At 34.5% G+C, this 24,087-nt stretch overlaps 1 protein-coding gene and 1 non-coding gene across 4 annotated transcripts in view; both read right to left on the bottom strand.

Annotated features, from left to right (window-relative positions):
• Window positions 1-7,045, bottom strand: part of LOC114281097 (cyclin-D4-1) — a 69,281-nt gene extending 62,236 nt beyond the window's left edge. Inside the window, exons 1-2 of the transcript XR_014360279.1 lie at window positions 6,762-7,045; window positions 6,578-6,665 (exon numbers count right to left, since the gene is read on the bottom strand). This is a non-coding gene — a transcript (cyclin-D4-1). The remainder of the gene's footprint in view (window positions 1-6,577; window positions 6,666-6,761) is intronic.
• Window positions 7,046-14,199: 7,154 nt separating this feature from the next.
• Window positions 14,200-23,877, bottom strand: LOC114309064 (nucleobase-ascorbate transporter 4-like). 3 transcript variants are annotated; one of them, XM_082914106.1, is made up of 14 exons: window positions 23,781-23,877; window positions 21,675-21,772; window positions 21,384-21,560; window positions 21,182-21,282; window positions 21,007-21,082; window positions 20,070-20,129; window positions 19,233-19,429; window positions 17,628-17,724; window positions 17,207-17,293; window positions 17,053-17,111; window positions 16,476-16,567; window positions 16,301-16,378; window positions 14,985-15,145; window positions 14,200-14,868 (listed from the first exon to the last, which is right to left on the bottom strand). In XM_082914106.1, the coding sequence occupies exons 1-14, from the start codon at window positions 23,860-23,862 to the stop codon at window positions 14,650-14,652; spliced, it is 1,584 nt and encodes a 527-aa protein (XP_082770232.1). In that variant the 5' UTR covers window positions 23,863-23,877; the 3' UTR covers window positions 14,200-14,649. The 3 variants fall into 3 exon arrangements, with proteins under 3 accessions (XP_082770232.1, XP_082770231.1, XP_082770230.1); XM_082914105.1 differs by having other exon boundaries at window positions 21,405-21,560; window positions 23,777-23,806; XM_082914104.1 differs by having other exon boundaries at window positions 23,777-23,795.
• Window positions 23,878-24,087: the final 210 nt, after the last annotated feature.

Here is a 24,087-nt window from a genome sequence, read left to right as displayed (position 1 = left end):
TTTGAAATACAATAACCTCTTTAAAATGCTCTGCTTGCACTGCTTTAGCAGATGCTTTGTAGATGGGATCTCCAGTGAAATCAGCAAGAGAGACAGTCATTTTCTTTATTCTTTTTAAGGGTGTCTCTTGCTTTTGTCCTATCTCTTCTTTTTCTGCTTCTTTTTCTTCTGCTGCATGAACCCCAGGTGCCTTTTCTTCAGGATCAAGTAAAAGCTTTCTTTTCTTTTGTTGTTGCTGTTTGCTCCTGAGAAGGTTTAAAGCTTGGACCTTTTGGGAAGAACCTCCCTGTGAGACACCCGCACCACTTACACCAAAAGAAAAACTAAAAGTAAGGCTAAGAGCATTATAAAGAAGAAGAAGAGAAAAGAAACAAGGGTACATACCTTTCTTCGAGGCAGCTCGAGTAACTCTAGGAATAGTTGAGGCAGCAGGAATAGGCTTTGTAATGACAGGTGCAAGAACTGTAGTAGTAGGAGCAGTGGAAGAAGTAACAATTCTAGCTCCTTTCGATTTGGGTTGAGGCACGTCCAGTACCATTAATAGGTCTTGGGGAGGAATGGCCAAAAATACCTCCATATTGGTCACCTACCAGTTCTGGCACCTTTTCAATATGTTATTTTGAGGAATGAAAGGGAAATACTCAAAGTCAATAAAGTCTTGGATGAATTTAGAAGTTGCTTCTTCTAATCTGGATCTTCGAACCTTGAAGTCCCTGCTGGTAAGACTTAAATTGGTCTGGCTGCAGAGAGGTATTGGGACCCCTTGTGAGAAGCCAAATTGCCTAGCAAATTGAGCAGGACAATAGGGCTCAGCAATGCATTTGTAAGCTCTGGGGTTCATAGTCTCAATGAATAACTCTCTAGGGATCAGAATAGAGGCCCATATGTTCTTGTGTTGGGGTGAAGAGCAGAACCTATCACTCAGAAAAGTCTTCAACCAGGATGGGCCAATGTTGGTAGGTTCGAAAGGATGAAAGCTGTGGGAAGAAAGGGATGCTGGGAGTTGGTGGAAGAAAGAAAAGTAAAAAGCGAAGGTGGAAGGTGGAAGGTGGAAGGATAGAGTGAAACATTGGCTAACCTCATGCCATGAGTAGTAGGGTCTGGCTCTAAAAACTTTAGGCATTTAGATTGTAACTCAGTAAAATATGCAAAAAGCCAAAGCTGAAGTATCCAAAATGAACCTCCTTGATTGGCATCCAAGGGTTTCTCACAAAAAAGGGGAACAAGCTCTATATACATGACCTAAGACATATGGAGCTAAGACCACCTTTCTTTGTAAGACAAGGGCTTTGGCAAGAAGGGCGAATTCAGGCATGATCTTCTGAGAAGAGGTGCAGAAAAGGAACTTGCATAGCCAATATAATATAAAAGAAAAAAACTCCTTATCAGTCACAAGGCCCTCTCTTTTATTCTCAGTCTTGACAAAGTCAACATAGGATAAGTTAAGAGAGGGGAGGGAAAAAAGGGTTTTGAGGTCAGGATAATTTGGACCAATAGGGGTTCCAGTAGGGGACAATCCTAATAGATGGCAGATATCAAGAACAGTAGGGGCCATCATCTCACTTTTGAATTGAAAGAAATTAAAAAAAGAATTCCAAAAGCAAAGGGCAGCAGGTATTAAGAAAGGGTCCTTTGAAATAGTGAACCTAGATAATTGGAGAGCGTCGAAAAGGCAAAGCTCTTGAAGATCCAGAGTCCTATCAGGGACAACTCGATCATACCACTCTTGCCATTCTGGTCTCACCGTGGGCCAGCAGTGATGGGAGCGGTTCATCCTCCAGCTTCCCTAGTCAAGACCACCTTCGTAAAGGAGACAATGGTCCTCTAGATGTGGATATAGAGTTGGAAGCTCAGTAGGAATCTCCTTGAAGATGGGCCCAAGCACATACTCTTGCTACTCATGACGACGAGGAATGAAGATGCGTCCATCAATGACGCTTTTCTCATCGGCCTTGTACTTCTCACACTCTGCATCAATAATCCTTTTCAAGGTCACAGACGGACTCGCATGCTCCACGACCGGTATTTTCAAAGAAAAAGAAGCCATTGATAGAGAGTTTTCTCAGAAGACGAAGTCGGGAAAGAGAGTAGAGGAAAATGAAGGTCAGTAGAGATAGAGGGTTTATGTGAATTCAAAGCACGAAATAAAAGGGTTTTAAAACTTTTGTGTCTGAAAAAATACACCTAGTCGTGTTACACGAACAAAATTCACAAAGAAGTACTAAAGTTACAGATGTGAAAAGTTTGTTTCTATATTGATAATTATGGAAGGAAACACATCTCAAATACTGATGTCAGTTTCGAAATAAAATATTTGGCTTCGAAGCCAAATTTTGGTGTCAAAATGAAATGACAAACGGCTTCGAATGTCGAAAGCCAGCTTCGAAGCACATTCCATGCTTAACGGTGCAAGAATGTTTAGTTTTTGTTTACTTCAAAGAGATTAGAGACTTGTTTAGGTTTCTTAATGAGAATAAAGTCTTTCGAGGCAAAATTTGAAATACTGTATGGCTGGAAATTGTGTCTCAAACCAATAGCTAGTTTGATAATATACAGAAGAAATTAATCTTTCCAAATAAAACAGTGCAGTATTTAGCAGAGGTTTCCATACTTTGAAAATATAGACTGTTTGTTCGAAACAAAATTGATTTGAAAGTCCTTGGTTGTGTTAACCATACGTTGGGGAATTGGATATGATCAAATCAAGTTTCGAAAGGCAAAATTGGTGAATTTGAAGCTCTGATTCTAAAAGGAAACCAGCAAAAATTGTTAATTACACTCCATAAGTTGGAAAAGTTCAGGTTGGTTTTTCAGTATTGCCATTGGAAATGATTGAATTGAGATTCGAATGATGAAATTGTTGACTTCGTAGCCCTAAGTTTGTTTGACTTTGACAAATGAGGTAAAATCAGACTATGCCAAATAAAAGAAAACATCTTAGCTTTATTAAAATAAGAGCAATTACATCATAGGTCTTCTTTGGCTACATATTCAAGCTCATAAAAATAAGGAACAAAATAAATAACAAGGTCATGGAATTCGCTCCAACTGTGGGCAATGAACTTCTGTTCTTTCTTTATTTTATCTTCTATCTTCTCCAGGTTGGGCTTCTGAAGTTGATATGCTCTAACTTGATAAAAAAAGCTTTTCAGCCTTCATTTCGAATTTTGTTTCCTTTAACCCTTGTTTCAATTCGTCCATATCCAAGTCATCCCAGTATGCAGAGTCTTTATTCTTGAAATCATTATATTTGTCGATGAGGTTCTCTGCTTCATACTGGGTATGAACTCGACGGGCTGAGATTTGATCCAAGGATCGAGTGGTGGCCACAAAAATGTGGTGCCAATGAAGAAGTAATGGGAGCTGGTCTAAAAACATTTGAAGCTCTGCTTAGGTAATAGGGTTGAGGATATGACCACGGGTCATAACATCACAAGCCCATCGAAAGTTCTTGAGAGGAACATCGTCCTCAAGAACATTGAAGGGCAAGTGTGAAAAGGCCGCAAGTAGAAGATGGGCTTGCTGTCATTGATGTTTGGTAGGTGGAGATGGAGGATGATAGAAGGGGAGAAACCAATCCTCAAAGAGAGTAAGTCTCAGTTCCTCCATCCAGTGAGGATTTTACGGAAGAGGAGGCGCATGAGCTTCCATCTCGAAAGAAGGAGGAAATTGAGGGTTGTTGACAATGTCAAGCCAGTCAGAAGAGCAAAGTTTAGCCTTTTGAGCTAAGAATGATGGGCTGTATCCTTGGGCCTCTTCTGGACGAGGGGTGGCTTGAACTATCTTCGTAGGCATGGAAAACGTGTACCATGCTACGAGTAAGTTATCTTCTAAACGGCGTCGGCGGTCCATGGGTACATACGGGTAAACCACCGAACTTCAAGCAAAGGGAGGGAAAGTTAAAGGATCAACGAATTCGACAAAATGATGGTTGATTCGTTCCCTTAACTTAGACTCCTCAGGTTCTGGCCAGCTTCTCTAACCAGAAGCACCAGAAGAAGAAGAAGCAGCAGCTTCATCCCATGCAGAAGGTTTTGGGTCACAAGAAGAGCTTCCAATATCCATGTTTGCAAAATTTTGGGTTAAGGAGTTGTGAATAATAGGTTTGTAGTCCAAAGGTTGATAATTTGCAAAAGATTCCATGACTTGAATATAAGAAGGTGGGTAAAGGTGGCTAATCAATGCATGAAGATTCTTTCGAGGATGAACAACATTATTGTAACGCCTCGACCCTTTACACGTCATCGATATTGTCTGCTTTGGGCCATGCCCGCACGGATTTGTTCTTCCCAGTGGGTCACCCATCCTAGAACTACTCCAGCCTAAGCACGCTTAACTGGGGAGTTCTAATAGGGATTTCACCACTTGGGAAAAGGCCTCGATGCTATATAAGGGTCCAGGTTTTACTTTTATAGCCCAGGAACTCCCCTTCCATTCCCGATGTGGGACACCGGGGCCTTACAATCCACCCCCCATAAGGCTGCACGTCCCCGTGCAGTAGCCTGCCAGCTCGCAAGCCCGCCCACATACACCGAGAGACGCCAGGGGCCCACACTCGGTACTCTGGAGAGTCGGCTCTAATACCATTTGTAACGCCCCGACCCTTTACACGTCATCAATATTGTCTGCTTTGGGCCACGCCCGCACGGATTTGTTCTTCCCAGTGGGTCACCCATCCTAGAACTACTCCAGCCTAAGCACGCTTAACTGGGGAGTTCTAATAGGGATTTCACCACTTGGGAAAAGGCCTCGATGCTATATAAGGGTCCAGGTTTTACTTTTATAGCCCAGGAACTCCCCCGCCATTCCCGATATGGGACACCGGGGCGTTACAATTATCAAACAATTCTTCGTATGCTTGATTGAGGTAAGAAAAGGTCTGCTTGGCCATGAGAGCTGAATTAGTCTTTTCGAATACTGAGATAGTGGGAGTGTTCAAGGAGTAGAAAAGAATTTAATACAAATGTTCATTGATGAACGGCAGCTGCATTTCTGGAAAATGCAGAGCCCATGCATGTCATAAGATGTGGGTAAAATTCCTTGATCCACTAATATCACCAAGTATTGGGTATATTAGTGCGAGGGGTAATGTTGGCTACATATTTTGTGTAATCTAATTACAGTTCGACACGTGGCAAGATGAGGGCAATACGGGAAGGCAATTCAAGTCTTCAATCATGATCACACACGTGGCAGTTAGCATTGGTTTTTGTAGATCTGCGTAGCACTAGATCAGTAAAAAGATGCAAGGTGACATGGCATCAACGGTTACTCATATTTAAATTCAAAATTATAAGGGAAGTCTAACTGCAGATATGGCATAGTGAAACTAACTGTAAGGCAACATGATCAGCGATCATGGAGGAATGGTTCGACGGTTAGAATTGCATTTCGACGGTTGCCATTGAGAAGTATAAATTGCAGAGAAGACCCCAGAAAGTGGCCCCAGACTCAGATCCAAAAAACCAATTTTATTCTACTTTATTTCCTTTCTAGTTTTTACATTTTTTGTTCTTTACATTTCTGTACTTCAATTACTGCACTGCACTTCGTTCATAGGAGTAGTTTCAAGTAATTTGCTGCTGTAAACCTCTACAAGGCTGATTTGGATCTTTGTAAGTCTTTCATTTTACTTAATGAAATGCTACAATTGTTCTTCATTTAATCATTGTCTATTTAATTCTCCTAAACAAAGCCACCAGTAATAGTCCTCTTCATTGAGGCTGAAAGAACTAAAACACAATCGTCTGATAATTGGTTGGCAATTAATATTCTATAAGGATTTATTGATCCTTGCTGGCACGCTCACAATTACAATAGTAACCTTCGAAAGCCAGAAGAGCCAACAATACTGTGAATGAAAATAATGATTTTTGTAATATTAATTATATTAACTTTTATTAATGAAATAATTTTTGGTATTGTAATAATAATATTTAAAAAAATTGTTCTAATTGATATTAATGAAAACAAAACAAAATAATAAAAAATGAAAACAATGATTTTTGTAAACAAAATTAACAGTTGATACTATTAATGAAAATAATGATTTTTGTAATACTAATTATATTAACTTTTATTAATGAAATAATCTTTGGTATTGTAATAATAATATTAAAAAAAATGTTCTAATTGATATTAATAAAAACAAAAAAATAATAACTTCTATTAAATGAAATGACATGTATATGAATTGATATTAATTGTAATGAATTAATAAATTAAACAAAATTAACAATTGATACTGTTAATGAAAATAATGATTTTTGTAATACTAATTATATCAACTTTTATTAATGAAATAATTTTTTTTAAAAAAATTAAAACTGAAAAAAAATGATAAAATAATCATTTTTATATTATATAAGGGCAAAAATGACAATTACACAGCAAAAAGTTATTTTACAGCTTATCAACCAAATACTACTCTGCTGCTTAAATTCATAATCCCACAGCCACACCAAACAGGTTAACAACTTATGTTCACAGCAATAAGTTATAATTTGTTAAGCTATAATCTATAATCACTTTTTTACAACTCTACCAAACGGGTCCAAAATCCTTCAAAAACAAACACCCCGAAGGAAATGAGAAGAAAGGAAATGGTCCAAGTAATTGACGGAGAGAAACACTGTTACGGGTTTGAAACGATAATGTGCACGCACCTGTATTCACCAATATCATCAATACAGATCGAAAAAAATGTATCTATACACACAATCATAGAGAAACTGTATTGGATTTCAAACATTTAATTTTACTCTGAGGATCCAGTAGATGGAGTCTTGGCAAGTGGTTAGATCGATCGAACGGTCTGTGCAGCAGCAGAGATAGTCAGGTTGGGGCATGTGATGGTGTTCGGAATCGATGAGTCGTTTGATCAAACTTTCATCAGGCGGTGGAAAGTGATCGGACGGTTGCAAATCGAAGATCCCGATGTCAGCATCGGAGACATCGCCATCGGCGTAGAAGTTAGAGGCGGAGTGATCAGGAGAGTGAGACATTGTGGCGGCAGAGATCGAACAGGGATGCGGTGGTTAACGGCGGAGTAGTGACGGCGACATTGTGAATACCAAGAATCGCCTTAGGTGGGGAGGTGAGATTGGTGAAGAAGGAACCCATGTCGCTTATGGTTTGGGCAGAAACATGTTTTTAGCGCTTTTCTCCCTCTCTCTACTACACTCTGATTTCTTATAGTGTGTATGTACCAATGAGTGTACTAATTAATATACCAATACTAGTTATGATATTATTATTGATTCTACTCATTAATCATATTATAAATACCAAAAATCTCTTAAATTATGTTACATTATCAATTAGTACACTAGTTAATATATTAATTGGTATATATAGCATTATTCAATTTCTCCACACTCTCTCACTAAATTGCCTCACCCTAGAGAGAGAGAACACGTGGAGGACGTTGTAGCGTGGGCTCAGAGATGGGGATATTGACGGTTGTGATCTGCCTGTTGCGATTCATCTGATCACCACCACACATCTGATCACCACCACTCTGTGTGGAGTATGTATGATTAATGATTGATGATGCCTATGATTATTCATGTTTCTTTTTTTATACATATATATTTCGATCTTCGGGTGGAACAACTGTCTTTAGCGACTGTTCACGGGATGGGAAAATTATTCTCAGTTACACATTAATTGACTTGAGTTTGCTTTGCTTTGCTCAATCTTGTTTTGCACATATTTGCCTTGTTCGGTAGAGTTTTATAAAATTAACTCTATTTTTACACTTTAATTTTATGTTTGTTTTGAGTTTTTAAATTATAATTTTTAAGTAATTTAAAAATATATTTTGAAAATATATTTGGTAAAGCAGATAATTTTTAAATTTTTGATTTATCTAGTCGTCTACTCGGATATCCAATCGGTTGACCGGAACAATAATTTTTTTTTTTTTTTTGAATAGCCAATTACCACCTATTATTTGGAAAAAAAATTTATATTTATTTTTGATATTTTTTGAATATATAAATTATTTTTTAGACCAAAGTGATTTTTTTTTTTTGAATTGAATTTTAAAAAGAATTTGATTATGAGTTTTGAATAGAATTTTTAATAGAGTTTTGAGTTCTGTGTTTGATTATGAGTTATAAGTTTTTCAATTAAGTTTTGAAAACCCTTTTCAAAAGTCATAACCAAACAAATTTTCTCATTTTATGTCATATTAAAAATTCAAAACTCAATTCAAAACTCTTTTTAAAACTCATAACCAAACAAATTTTCTCTTTTTAAATTATAATTCCAAAATTCACAAACTCAAAATATAATTCTATTCTCAAATAATAATTCTAAAATTCTACTATACACTACCTTTGATTTTCTTAATAATTACATTTGAGTGCCGAAATCACAAAATAAGTTGTTTATGGAGAGTTGATATTTTGGGAGTATTTAATAAATTTTTATTATTTCTTAGTTTATTTGAATTATATTATTTTTTTAATTTTTTTCACGTCTTTTTGTAATAGATAAAAAAATAAAATAAGTTATATTCTTTTCGTCTTAAAATATTAGTCTCTTATTCTATTTTAATAAAATGCTTAAGACATTTAATTTATTATCCCTAAAAATTACACCTAATGATATGTCTGACAAGTGTCAAATTTTGATTTGTTAAATATTCTATTATGTGGGGTCTAACCTTAATGTCAACTACATATTTGGCTAAGGCCTCATTTGGCAACTACATGTTTTAGTAAAAAAAATCAAAAAATCACTATAAGTTGTCGCATCACTCTCTTTATTTTTATGCATATCTTTTCGTAAAAAATTATAAAATTATTAAAATAATTTGTTCTCAAACGAGGCTTAAGTGTACACTGAAAATTTTTTTATGCACATTGTATTAGTAGATTTTATCATTTATGCATAATTAAATTCATTTATATCTATTTATTTTTGGTGTAAAAACGCATTCCAGCTCTACTCGTTAATTATTAGGGTTGTTTTGGGAAATGTAAAAAAAATTAATTTTTTTTGCTTATTACAAAAAGACATACAAAATTAGAGAGATAATATGACTCAAATAAGTCAAAAAGTCAATAAACTGCTTTTTTTGCACTGTAAGCTTGGCTCAATGAAATTACTATATCAAGCTGGCCATTTCAATTTGAGAGAGTTTGGGATTGATAGGCCCATTTGTGGACACCATGCCTTTTTAGGTATAAGGCGTGTTTCCATCCAATATTGTACCAACTTACTTTCAAAAGTCGCCATTGAAGCCTATTTTGGGAAGCGGGTTAAAAGCTACTTCTCAGTTTTTAACTCACTTTCTCTCTCACATAAAAAAGTCAAAAAATCAAATCAAAAAATCAAAAAGTCAGCTTTTAACCATCTTCTCAAAATATCCCTTAATTTTTAAAAAAAACTAAGAAACCTTTAACAATGAAAACTAAATAAAAGACCAGTCTGTCATAACCAAATAATCAAGATTCGGAAACTTAGATACAAGAATGGAAGGTCATTATATGATGAACGGCTTCTTGCTCAATCACATGATTGGCCTCTACTCATTTCTTATCTTATGAGATTAAAATAATTAATTATTCCACAAAATTCATTATTAAGCCTAATCATCTACTAAACCTAATCAACTAGATAATTTGAATAATATAAACACCACTTAATTATTAATAAATGAATATAGCCATATCTTTTCCATAAACTCATGATTTTCCAACAAAAAGAAAGTTTTTAAATCATATGGCTATAAACACAACCAAACTAAGCAATATTCATGACAAAGTATCCAAAACAACAAATTGAGCACGGAAAGCACTTAACTTGCATTATTTAAAATAGCAATGCAAATACACAAGCAATATGTTATAAAGATCAAGAAATTTACCCGGATTCCACCTCAAAGTGTCCAACATGTAAGATATGAATAAATAAAATACAATGATCCTAGGCATGCTACTAAACACACTGATGCAAACCTAAATCTGGTTTAATGGCTACTAACATGATTTAATGCAAACAAGGCAATTAACACATAAAAATAAATATGCAGAATATTAGACTGGGTATTATGCATGATCACATCATGTATAAACTAACCTAAACATGCAACAAGTGTACATCTAATTAGAACATGCAAAGCAAAAGCAAAAAACATGCAAACCTATTAACCTACATAATGCTCTATGATTACTAACACCCTAACCATGATCTAATAATAAAAACACAATTAAAATCAAAATTCATAAAAAGAATAACTTACTTGCTAGTTTGATTACAAACTGAAGAGCAAAAAAAAAAAAAGGCGAGAAATCTTGCTTGAAAGCTTTCCTCAAGTTTAGGCTTTTGATTTAATTCACTTTCATCAAAACCCTAGCTCTACTTTTAGTTGTAGAGCTGTTGTATTAAAGTTGTATGATGTATTTTCGGATTTGAGGTTGGGGTTAGAGAGAAGTCACTTAAAACACTTTAAAATTATCTAACAGCTTGGTCCCTCAAGTAGGGGGTAGGGGTCTTATTTTATAAGCATTGAGGAAGGTTATGGAACACCCTAGGGTTCCTAGGATTTCTCCATTACTTTCTCCTTGCACCTCCCAATCAATTCACATCCAAAATTCACTCTACACTGCCGATAGGTTGTGCGGCCGCACAGCCTACTCGCATAACTTGTGTAGCTGTGCGACCCATGTGCGGCCCGGCGTACGGCCAAATCACTCCTCCATGCATGCATTTTATAAATTGGTCATGTTCCGAAACTCTAATTAGAGCTGCAACAGTACAGCTTTAATGAGCTGTCCAACCATGGAAAAAAAAAAAACAAAACAAAACAGTGAAGTAAGAGACAAAAAAGAGGGAAGAAAAAGACAAATTAAAGATGCATTAGAGGTCTTTGTTTAGTGGTCCAAATCATTTTTGTTTATAAATATGTGGTTTTAGTCTTTTGGACCCTCCTACTGCCTAAGTAGGTCTGTTTAGCTCTCAATTGACATTTTTGCACAAAATTGGTCAATATTTTAAAAAAATTCATCAATTTGAATTCATCCAGACTCCTTACCTCTAAGTGAGATAAAAAAGTTAGGTTTTGGATAAAAATGAGTTCAAGAACAAAATGGTCATTTTTGAAAAAAAAAATATTTTTGGCTAAAACAAGGTAATACAGCAGCTCATATCAATCTTAAGCATCTCTAAAACAGAAATAATTACTATTTCATCACCGAGAAGTTTTCATACACTCAAGTCTTAAGGTCGGTCAAAAATAGGGTGTCCCAAATCATTCACTCACTACAACAAAAACATACTTTAGAGGCACTACACTAGTGGCATATTTTTAGAAAATGCCACAAAAAACGATATTTAGTGGCACGTTTTTGAAAAATGCCACAAAACGATAAACATAAAAGGCTCTAGTGACATTTCAATGAACAAGTGTCACAAAACTACAACAAAAACATACTTTAGTGGCACTACACTAGTGGCATATTTTTAGAAAATGCCACAAAAATGATATTTAGTGGCACGTTTTTGAAAAATGCCACAAAGCGACAAACATAAAAGGCTCTAGTGACATTTCAATGAACAAGTGTCACAACACTACAACAAAAACATATTTTAGTGATACCATACTAGTGGCATGTTTTTAAAAAATGTCACAAAAAGAATATTTGGTGGCATTTTTTAGAAAAATGTCATAGAGCAACAAACATACAAGACTCTAGTGGCATTTCAATTAAAAAAAAGTGTCACTTCACTACAATAAAAATGTCACTATAAAAAATTTTTATGAATATTTGCAATGACATTTTTTAAAAAATGTCAGGACACTAGGTAAGTGCAAATTACTTTTTATGGCACTTAGGTGAAAAGTGTCATAAACAAATATTTCATAGCATTTTGAGAAATGCCACTAAGCCAAAAACTTTCCAAGCTTATAATGACATTTTTAAAAAACAAAAAATGCCAATATATTTTCTAAATTTTTAAAATGCAATAAATGATTAAAAATAAATGAATTAAACTCAATATACACTACAGGAAAAAACATATTCGGCAATTAAATTCCCTGACCAAAAAAATTTGGTCGCTGAAACTATATCTTTCAGCGACCAAAACAGCATTAGTTGCCAAAAGTAAAACTTTTTGGCGACTAAACAATTTTAGTAGCCAAAAGTCTACAATTGGCGACTAAAACTAAGTTTGGTTGCTAATTATATGGGTTTTAGTGACTAAAAAATTTTTAGTAGCCCAAAGTAAAGCTTTTTGGCAACTAAAAAAATTTAGTAGCCAAAAGTCTACAATTGGCGACTAAAAATAAGTTTGGTCGCTGATTATATGGGTTTTACCAACTAAAAAAATTTTAGTAGCCAAAAGTAAAGCTTTTTGGTGCAAAAAAAAATTTTAGTAGTCAAAAGTCTACAATTGGCGACTAAAAAATAAGTTTAGTCGCCAAAAGTGGTCATTTTTAGCCCGGGAGAACTAAAATCCTAAGGCGGGAATAAAATTTTTTGGTGACCAAAATTTTGGTAGCTGAAAGTTCATCTTCGGCGACCAAATCCGATTTTGGTCGACAAAAGTTAAGTTTTTTAGCAACTAAAAAACAATTAGTAGCCAAAAGTATAGAATTGGCGACTAAAAAATATTTTTAGTCACCAAAAGTGATCTTTTTTTTATTTTGGTAATAAATTGTTTATTTTACATAAATTATGTTCAATAAAATAATTATGTTTATACATATACTTTTATATTAATATGGATGTATGTACTATATAAATAATATATGTTACATATATAATCATGTGGTGCTATAGAGGTGTAGTGGGAAGAGTGTGGTGTATAAGGTTTATGGTGCGGAAGGTTGGCGGTTCGAGTCTCCGCAAGAGCGGATCAAATTGTTCTACAACGAATTATCGTCATGAATGACACTTGATAGCGTCACGAATAGTGCCTACCATGACATTAAAGTGTCACTGAAAGGTTTTAGTCTTGATGGTGTAATGACACTTACAAGTGTCACTAACTCTTTTTTTAATGGCGCTTGATAGTGCCACAAATAATATCTACCATGACATTAAAATGTCATTGAAAGTTTTCAGCCATGATGGTGCAGTGACACTTGCAAGTATCTACCGTGGCACTCATATCTACCGTGGCACCGATAGAAGTGGCACTTGTTCAAAATGCCACAAGACCAAAAAATGTCATTAGAAGAATTGTTTTGTGGCACTTTTAAATGTCACTAAACTAAGAAAATGTTGTAGTGACTCTTTAGTACTTGTTAAGTAGAAATATTCGTGCAAAAAATAAAAATTATCGGGCGTTGATAACTGTATATTTTAATCAAATTTGTATTACAAAAAATAAATGTTTATTCTTAAAATTATATTTGTCGCCTATTTTTTTAAAAAATCAATATTATTCAAACATATAGTTACCAATGTCCAATTATCTTATTTTTTGCATAAATATTATGCTCAATGAGTTCTAAAAAGTGAACGATTTAGATTACCAAAATCAGTTTTAAAATAGACTTATCAGGCCCAAACTTTCTCTCAAATTGAAATGAGAACTTAAGAAAAGCTAAATCCTTAATTATTATATACATATATGACTATTATTTATGTCTATATTTTAATTGAGTGAAACTTTTTTTTTAGATCAAACTCAGTTTCTATTAATCAAGTTGTAATTTATACTCCAAGAAGCTCAGTTAGAATATAGAAACGTATCGTTCAAAAAAGAATATAGTAACATACAAGTTATTAGTTAAATTGTTCATGAATAATTCTATTCATTTAGCACTGCCATAGTGATTTAATGAAAAAAACCTTGATTTGTCATAGGCAATGCTACTATGCTAGCACTTCCAACACATAGCGGAACTACAATGCTTAAAAGTCCAGTCTCATCAATCAAATTACCACAAAAGAAACTCTCATTGATGCAAACAACCTTGTATGTGTTTGGGAGCAGTGTTATTGAAGCCAATACTGAACTTGAAATAAATTAACGGGTCTAGTACTGATTGATTAGTGCTAAAGTGAGCACATAGCTTTGAACAATCAATGCTGAACACATCAATTAGTTTCTAGCCAAAAGTAAGCATATATGTCATTTTTCATTTGTTCAAATTCAATTTAGCGACAACCCAATTCATATATTCTCTTTATTCTAATCTCCATGAATGTTCAACTAATAGGGCACAGATCCATCAGGTAATATTATTACTTCTGTTTCATTCACTTAAACATAGCATTCCAAATTCCATCATCCGGACACACTTAAAATGACCAAACCCCACTTCTGATTTAGAGCATTTGAAAGCATAAAACCAATTACAAAAGAAAATTGGAACAATATCACTAAATAGAATGATTCACAGCATTAAATTCCTTCATATAAATTTGTCCAGGACTTCATCTTTTACATAGAAAACCTAATTACTATCATCAGAAGTTGAGAACTCATTTTAGACCACTGTATCTTAAAAGGTTGTCAATATACGGAATTTGTATCCAGATCAAGTAGGTTTCTCACTCTCTCTACTCCTCTATATATTTCAATATACTTTGCCTTTCTTGATTTTCTCCCTGGTATTGAGAGTTCAATGGGAGAATGAATTTTAGTAATATCTTCTGTTTTTTTCACCAAAAAGAACTCAAGATGCTAGACAGATGGGAAGTACTTTGTAAGGCCCCCAGGTAGTGAATAAAATTCTGCGCTCCTTGGATCCTTATCGAAATACCTGAACTTCTCCCACCAGTGCCTGCCACTGTCTGTTCGAGTTGAGCAATGCTTACGAGCAACAGTGCAGTCCAAGAACACAGCGATTATAGCTGCCACAGTGGCCGGGGATGTGAAAACCAGTTGCATAGTTTTGTTCAACTGCAAATCATGTTTAAAAAAAAAAAAAAATCAGATTTAGTTTCTCCAAACATAAAACTCTCTCAGTAACTACTAAAAACGAATTAATCAGACGAAGTTAAATTTCATCTATATACCCATGCTGAACTAGAGTGAACAGGACTGCGGCCAGAAGTTACCACGTACTCATTAAAGTACTGTGGCACTGAGAGACCCATGAAGATTGAAAATCCTATTATGAACTTTGTTCTGAAGCTTTTGAGGTTGCAGAATTGAAGCAAACCAAGACCAGCAGAAGCTGCACCACCATGGATACCATATTAATTTCCAAATTTGTATTAACAATTAATTATTTGCATATACAATTTTTTTTTTAAAAAAAAATGCAATTAAAAAATTCTAATAATGGCCAGAAGGACATTAAAAAAGGCATAAAACTTGTCAAATGCAATACAAGGTTGCACAACAATTTTCAATTGTTCTGAGCAATAGAATTGATGATCAATTATCACTCAAGAAATCAGTACCAACAAGACAGTTTCAGTGAAATAATCAAGTTTCTGACTCCATCTACAACATTCTAAATCTTTAGCACCCAATGATTTTTTCTCAATTCCGGCAACACAGTTCTTTCTTTCTGATCTGCCTCGCCTTGTATATCATATCCAGATGACTGTAAGGGATTATCTTGGTTGTTCTACATCATCTTTGAAGCACTCAGTCATAAGTTGTTGACTAGAAATTGCAAATTATCATGATGATGACCAACTGGAAAGTTTATGTTTGGCCAAATTAATAGCACGTCTTTCAGAAAAGCCCAGTGCAGTAGGAGCATGCTTGTCATACTTTATTCAGTGATAAAAATTTTGGTAGTTGATTGAGGGTGTGAAGCAACATAAATTCAAAGTAATACATTTTATTTTTCCTATATGCCATATGATGTTTGTGCCTCATTATCTTAATGTGTGGATTGGAATAAGAATATTCTGTTAGTGTCCAGTCCGTCTGGTCAGAATACATGATTAGGGGAAAAAACTATGGTGGTGGTAGTTTTGTTTGAATTTGTCAAACCGAGTAAATTTGTGTTAGTTTAAAACATGATTTCTACTGATCAGCTTTGATTGCCTGCTGATGGATTGAGCCAAAAAACATGTTAACGCTAAATAATTTCACCAATGGAGGAAAATAAAATTTGGTTTCCTGATGACTAGGACCCATTTGGCAATGGTTGCAAGCCTTCATTTTCATTCCACAAATAGATTGTAGCACTGGATTATTTAAACATTTATTCTTTCTATTTTCTGGAAGTATTCAAATGTTTTCCTTTGAAAATCAGAAATGCTTCTTTGTCAAAATCCCTTGTTAGATCATAAAAGGTATTATGGCCAAACATAAAAATTAGCAAAAAGAAATTTCAGTAGTATTATCTCCTAAAAAGAGAAAGGAAACATACACATGTAGGCAAACAAGATGCAGTACATAGCTCCAAAAATTGGCAATGGTATAGACGCTAGAATAGCCCCAAATTTTCCTGGTTATGGACAAAAGAATGACACGAATAAGCCCAACCAACAAATACCCAATTTTTCGTGGTTATTAAGGATGTTAGAAGATTGATTTAAACACACCTAATACAGAAAAGAAAAGCATGAATACTGCTGATATTTGAATCACTCTTCGGCTTCCAACTCGTGTTACTGCCAAAAGACCTACATTTTCACTAAAGACATTGCAGAACATAATAAGATCCTGTAAATAGACAAAGGAAAATGTTCAAGACCCCTAAAAATCCTCCCCTAATTTGACCCACAATGACATGGCATGTCAACTTTTGATTTGTCACAAACTCAACCATATAATGCCCAACTCATTTGCCACGTCATTGTGAGTGAATTTTGGGATATAAATTGTGGGTCTCTAGCATTTTTGGATAGGCAAAATAGATACTTGGATCGGGACATCTACTCATAAGTGGACCCAGCTGTGAGATTCATCTAAAGATTGGTCAGAGTAAATTTCTACTTCACAAACTAATCAATCCAGATGATCTAGACATGGCTATCCCACCTGTCTTTTATTTTTTGAAATCCGTGGTGTATGAAAAGGTTGAGTAAACTAGATATTAGAGTAACAGATGTCTTCATCTTAGTATCCTCCAGTGAAAGCAATGTTCAGTCTTTTCAGTTCAAAGATTAAACTTCTTACACTGATGCAGTGGAACCACTTGCAGCACCAAACAAACCATCCAGCAAAAATCCGATTCCCTAACTCACAAAAAAAAGGAGTGGTGAGTCAGATTTGTGGAACATATGACATCTAGAAACAAAAAATAATAATCCATCGAAGGATCCGTTGTTACCAGCCACCCTGCACCACGGCTGAGAACAGAAGGTGGTGGAGGTGTGGCACTCCCATATCTTGATGCTGCTTTAAATGTGCCGGTAGACTGCAATAACAATAATCAAAGAAAGAAAAAAAAAGAAGCATTTATTGAAATAAGGTCAATATGAATCCCAAATTCATCTCCAAAAGTAAAGGAACAACAATCATATCACATGGACAGAACATGAGGAAATAATATGGGGGTAACTCATTTAAGGAGTCCTAACATTAGAATCCAGCTCATCCGTTATATAAATACACAACAAAGATAAGAAATTTATCTATGCCATTTATCAAACACCTTGCATCCTCATTCTACTTCTAGAAAAATATAAAAATCAAGACACCAGCTATATATAAAATCAAAAGACTTCAAAAATTCACTAGAATAAATCAACCTCAACAAGAGCAATCATAGCCGCAGCCATCATTATAAAAGCATCCGTAGCATTTACAGTGGGAGTCCCCCATTGCCATGGATATGGAAACCTTATCCTGCATGTTGAGAAGTAACAGAAGCCCTTATAACAAGTGAAGCATAAAACCAAAGTTGGCAAGGGAAAATCATTTGCAGTGCTTAAATAATGTTCATGTCCCCCAAGAGCATGATATGAAACAGATAATTCATTTTTTGACGTTAGAATTATGCATGTAAAACCTTGAAAAAATGCAGAATGAAGAAAAATATTGGAAGTTAAATAAAGGGGCACTTACTAATCAATCCTATTAACTGGACTTATTTACCCACAAGTCCTTGTAGATAAATTTATCACTGTAAATTTATTCATAAAAATAAGAGAGACTGATAAATTTATCACTTGACAAATTTATCAATAGGAGTTAATGGGTAATTAGTCCCAAAAGTAGGACCTATTGGTAAATTACCATTAAATATATTAGAAAGTAAGAAATCAAGAATATTGTGCTTCAAATTTAAAAATTTAAGACTAACTTAAGGTGTTCTAGTACTAAAAGAAGAAGGAGAAGAACAGAGAGAGAGAGAGAGAGAGCACTTTCCGGGTTTTAATGCTAGTTTCGGCAATTATCATATTCATAACACAACTTTAGCCAGCAAGTTAATTTTCAGCCAAATCTTATTTGATCATAATAGAAGTAGATACACTGAGATTGAACAGCACAGCCAATGCCCATAGTAACAGCTTTTCTACCCTGTATTAGTATTGGTACCATCACTCCTGCTCCAATTGTTTCCCTTTTTTTAAAAATTTTTTTTGGAGAAACTTAGATGCATGGAGGAAAAATAAACAACAAACAAAAAATTAATAAACCACACACAATAACAAAAACACACAAAAAAAGAGGAAATTATTCAATTTTATTCCTTCACACATTTAGGCCAAGTTTGGCATCCTCCAAAAAATTCAAAAAGTCAAAAAGTCACTATCCTATTTAAGTCACATCATCTTATTTAAGTCACATCACCTCTTTAACACATCACTTCAAACCCAACCCAAATCTAACCCATATTTCATAAAAAGTCAAAAAGTACACTTATTTAGTCTTCCCAAACTTGGCCTTAGTTACTGCAACAAATGATAGATCAGTACAAAATTAATCATGCAAGAAATTTTGTTAATACTACTTTACAGGCCTTATTAACACTGAAGAGAGTTTATTATTTTTTGAAAAACACGAAGTCCGGAGTTTGCTAAATGTTAGATTCCTAGTGCCCACATTGCAAAACAACTTAACATGAAATTCATCAACACATGCCTAGACATCCCTGATTCATAGAACTGAATGAGTATTTCAAGTCTTTAGTAGCCAAGCAAAGTCAACTAGAATAACTGAAAATACTTCATAGCATACACTGACCATGCCATAACATATTGTGAAACTGGGTTTTAGGAAGCAAAATACCAAACTGAAAAGTAGAAACAAAATCAAAATGTAAATTAGCATGGAAAAATATATTGAATAATGCACAAGGCCCAAGATTAAAAGAGTGACCAAGTGAAATGCAAGTTTAGGAATGATCATACCAAGAAGCGCCTTCAACAAGCCCAGAGCGGTCGACACGGCAACTAAACTGAGTATTTGGGGGTCTATTTTTATATGCACCTGCTGCAGTTAGAAGTGCTGCATATGGCCATATAATTGCTATCGATAAAAGGACTGCATATCGTTCGAAAAAACGCTCAAATATGGCTCCTTTGGTTTTAAACCAGTGAGGAATATACTGCAAAATATTTATTCACCCAAATCAAATATCGCCTCAAGAAATTCACGTTGAAGTCTATCTTAAGAAACAAAGGATTGAAATAAATCTGCAATTTTATAACCAAAAACCAAATCAGATCCCTTATAAAAATGGGTTAAATCATGGGAGAACTTATTCCAATCACTAAACTGAAAAGTGCAGCGAGAATTGAGCACAGGAGGGGATTTTGAAAGCCAATCTATACTACATACAGCTGAATAGTTCCCAGTGAAACAAAATCCATCCATGATCATAACTATTCCAATCTTTCTTCAGGGTTTTACTTAAAAGATAAACCAAACTGAATGATCATTAACCTCAAGTCCATTGGCAGTTTTGTTAATATGTTTCACTTTCCTTCTAAAAATTGATTGATCAAACTTCCTTTGTAAAGTGAAAAAGTAAAAATACTTCCATGGTGCGCCTGGTCCAAGGCCCTGTTCATGCAGCATTGCTTTCTGGACACAAATTTCAATCGAGTAGGAAAGCAAATAGAACCATCCACTCATAACATAGCATTCAGATAAATAAATATATGTAAATATGTCATAGCATCTCAAACTACGGGAAATTAAATAGTAGTCTGATTAAATAAATCAGTAATCAAGAACCAGCTCACCTCAGCTAAAATAATTAGTACAATCAACTCTGGAAGCCCAATCTCAACACAATGCGCCAGCTACAACCATCAGCAAAAATGAAAAGCACAAAGTAAACATATGAATACCTTTATGAAACAGAATACATTTAAAAAAATGTTATATAAGTAACAGCAGCAAACAAATATCATCAAGTTCCAGGCATTACAACATGTGGCATAATATACTCCAAGCCAACTTGCAGTAAACTTGCACTGACAGCCCAACCAGTAAAGGCTCCTGCTTATGTTTTTTTGGGCCTAACTATTCAATTAAATAGATGACCTGAGGTTCTATATCATTTTGCTAGCTTTCTGGGAACTATCCAACTTATCAGATCATTTTGGCCAGCTTGAAAGTTTAAGGCCAATGAGATGGCTATCATGATGTTAACTACTACAAGTCGAGTTGAATAGAATAACCAGCAATACAAAATAGGTGGGTCATAATTGATGGAAAACCCTCTTCCATGCTTTACACTTTCACTACTACACCCCTATCTGTATGCAACAAGACTAAAATATCTCTGATCAGTTAGAAACTAAGGGTTCAATCCTTGGGCTGGCCAACTATTTTTATGGAGACATCTGCAACTGTGCCTCCCAATAAGATCTAGCCATGACCAGTTTCATTATTCTCAACCGAAGGAATGGATTGTCAGAATTCCTTTGGACAAGCAATGAATACTTCTATGAGACAAGGATTCCCTAATTACAACTATGATGGTTAGGTCCAATTCTAAGGTTTTACATGAAATATCCTGTCTCATCAGTGTGATTACAGTGCTCAAATCAGTCTAGCTGCTGACTAGGAGACAACCACAAAACTATCATTAAAACATAAATAGAACAAAATGTTGAATTAAATAACCACCATCCATATTTTGTAATAATATAATGAAGGCTTAAGAATTCCTACCTGTGGGAAACCATGCCTGTAGAGCCCAAGACCAACTAGCGTAATAAGGGGAACCGAAGAAAGAGGAGAGAGTAACCTATAGCATTATCAGACAATTGAAAGTGTAGTCATTAAAATGAATTACACATTGAACAATAATTTGCTCTTTCACCATGCCATTTCTGCAAAATCCTACCTCACAAAGATTCTCCAGACACCCAGAAAACCAGCTAATATAGGGAGAATGGATGCAATCATGAGAGCTCCTTGTATTCCTCTCATAGACCTTTTAAACCTCTGAAGAAATTAATCACACCCCCAATGTAAGGACAGGAATGAACAATTATTGAAATACAATCAGAACTCAAAGGAAGGGGAATGAGAATGACTAAACTCACATCATGAGGATCGACACATACGCTGTATCTATCAGCTAACACAACAGAAAGTATAGGAAAAACAAATGTGTGCGAAGCCCCTATCACCACTGGAAGCCGAGTTCCAAACAAAGTCTGTAATAAAGTGTTCACTCCCGAGACAAATAGCAAAGTTTGTATCACTTCAGCCTTCTCTCGCTGCCACAAAGAAAAGAAGAGAAGAACCTTAAATTGAAACCATGGAAATACTCCAAGAGGAGAAAAGAAAGTGAAAAAATGCAAGTGTACAATGAAGTGTCACAAAGTTATTACATAACCACCACCCATCTGAGGAACGATGCTTGAGGGAATGATAACAGTGGTCCCAAGCATTACCACATAGTGCTGAAAACCCAGAAGAATGGCCACAGCTGCATTAAGTTAGAAGATGTTAGAATCCAAAATTTTCCTTTACTGGACATCGATAAAACTCATAAAACATATACATCCACTCAAAATGAATTGGCAAAACTGATTCACACAAATTAGAGGTAGATACAGTAAGGCTTGTGTTACTAGATCTAACAAACACTAATCCTTCAAAAGGTAAATTTAGTGATCCAAAAGGCATCCTAAAAATTTATATTTACTTGAGACTGTATTTAGTTAATGAATTTGGAAAAGTATTTGAAAAGACAAATGGAAAAGGTGCGTAAAGTGTAAGTAGATTATAATTATATTTTATTCACATCTTATTTAATTTTTTTTTTCTTTTTAAATCCTTATCCAAATCTATAAATTAAATACAACATAAATATTTTGTTATGAGGAAAAGAAATCAAATATAATAAACAAAAATCTTAAATTAGTAAAGTTTTGATAGGAAAAAAAAAGGGTCCTAATGCTTGTAAAAATATTTTGCTACATGACTAATTTGAAGAAAAATAAATAGATAAAAACACATTTAATTAGATGTCTAATGGTTAAAAACAATTACTTTAGAATTACATTGTCCATGGTACTACATTTTATGGCAGGTAGTGTATCACATTCTACCGGAACCGGCCACGTTTTAAGTAACATATTAGTGTTCTTATTTGTACTAGTTTAAGTTATTAAGAGGATTTCGGTCAGTATTAATAAATTTTGAGTTATAATAGTCAAATTATAATCTCAAATTCACTTTTGTTATTTTAGCTAGTCACTTTTTTATTACTAATTCCATCAATCTCTCTATTCTATTTCAATTTTATTAAAATATTAATTTCTTATTGTATTTATTATTCTTTATTTTTTTTATTTAATTGATGAGATACCACCCAAATAATTTTTAAAAAATATAAAAAAAAATATATAAAAAAAAATTGCCATTGACCGATTGACCGGTTAGGTTAATTTTGGACATTTTTTTTCTTCTGCTACTGGCACTCACGAAATATTCGGTAAGATATCTAGGGGGACATCTGGGTGGATAACCAATTTAAAGATTTTGGCTCAATTTTGTTCTAAAAAATATAATAAAAAATCATGTAATTAATGAGCAATGGCTCAACAAAGTTGTTGAGATATTGTAACAAATTTGGCAAAAAATTAATTTAGAAAAAATTTGTTGAAACTGATGAAAGAAAAATTTTATGATTTATTAATTATATTTTAACTTTTTGTTATTTTGTCTCAGCTCGGAAGGTCTAAAGCAGCCTCCAGAAATCCCTCCCCAAACTAAACTCTGCTTTAGCAGCAGCCCTTTTTCATTTTTCATTTTGTTTTTTTTCTTTTTTTCTTCTTTATAAACCCAGTAGAGCAAAACTTAATAGTAGTCAAAAAAAAGTTTAATAAGCCAAACAGAGGCTAAGCAACTAAAATTGAGAAAACCATGATTCCATAGCGATCTAATTGAAACACTCGAGGATGTTGAGAATCGACAATGAACCTCGTCGTAGAAACAAAATCAATCGCAAAAGGAATTCATGAAATCCGAATTCGAGATCCGTCGAAGTAATAAAAAGAGACCACGCGCACCGTGATGGCACAAATGTAACCAAAGACATTCCAGGAAAAAGCTCAATGAGAAGAGAAAACTGGAGGGAAACGATCGGTTCACACAACGAATCCACAAACCAGGAAATTATCGCGGCCGATGAATTCATCATCAACGAAGCACGAATGTAAACAGAGCAATTTAAATAGAGAAAAAACAGGGCGATTATTTATATATATGCATTTACATACATATATGTGCGTACAAATGCCCTTGAATATACAGAAAATGCGACATTAACATGATCAGCAGATAGACAAAGGACAATGAGAACATAACAATAATTCAGCCAAAAAAAAAAAAAAAAAAGAACCAGAGAAATGCTAAGAAGAATAAGATATATATATATATATATATATAGAGAGAGAGAGAGAGAGAGAGAGAGAGAGAGAGAGACGCATGCCATGATGGATTGCTGTTAACACAGTAGTCGACACCAGGAAGTTGTTCCTTGACAGGGTGTGGAACAAATATATTCGCCATCTCTCTCTCTCTCGCTCTACATATATGTATATGTATTTATATACAATAATGACTTGGACTCTTTTTTTTTTTCACCCCATGCCCCTCTTCACCTGCTCGGTTACTTTTTCTTTTTTTTTTTTTTACTTTTTTTCCTTCTTCTCCTATCACCACCCGCCACGTGTATGTAGAGATGATGGGAGTGGTAATTGGAGGGAGTCTCAATCATCACCCATCTATATATAT

This window comes from Camellia sinensis, chromosome 2, assembly GCF_055761805.1.
Source record: "Camellia sinensis isolate YWXY chromosome 2, ASM5576180v1, whole genome shotgun sequence".
NCBI lineage: Eukaryota > Viridiplantae > Streptophyta > Magnoliopsida > Ericales > Theaceae > Camellia > Camellia sinensis.
Note: the sequence above shows the minus strand (reverse complement) of the source record. Positions and strands in the feature narration are given on the sequence as shown.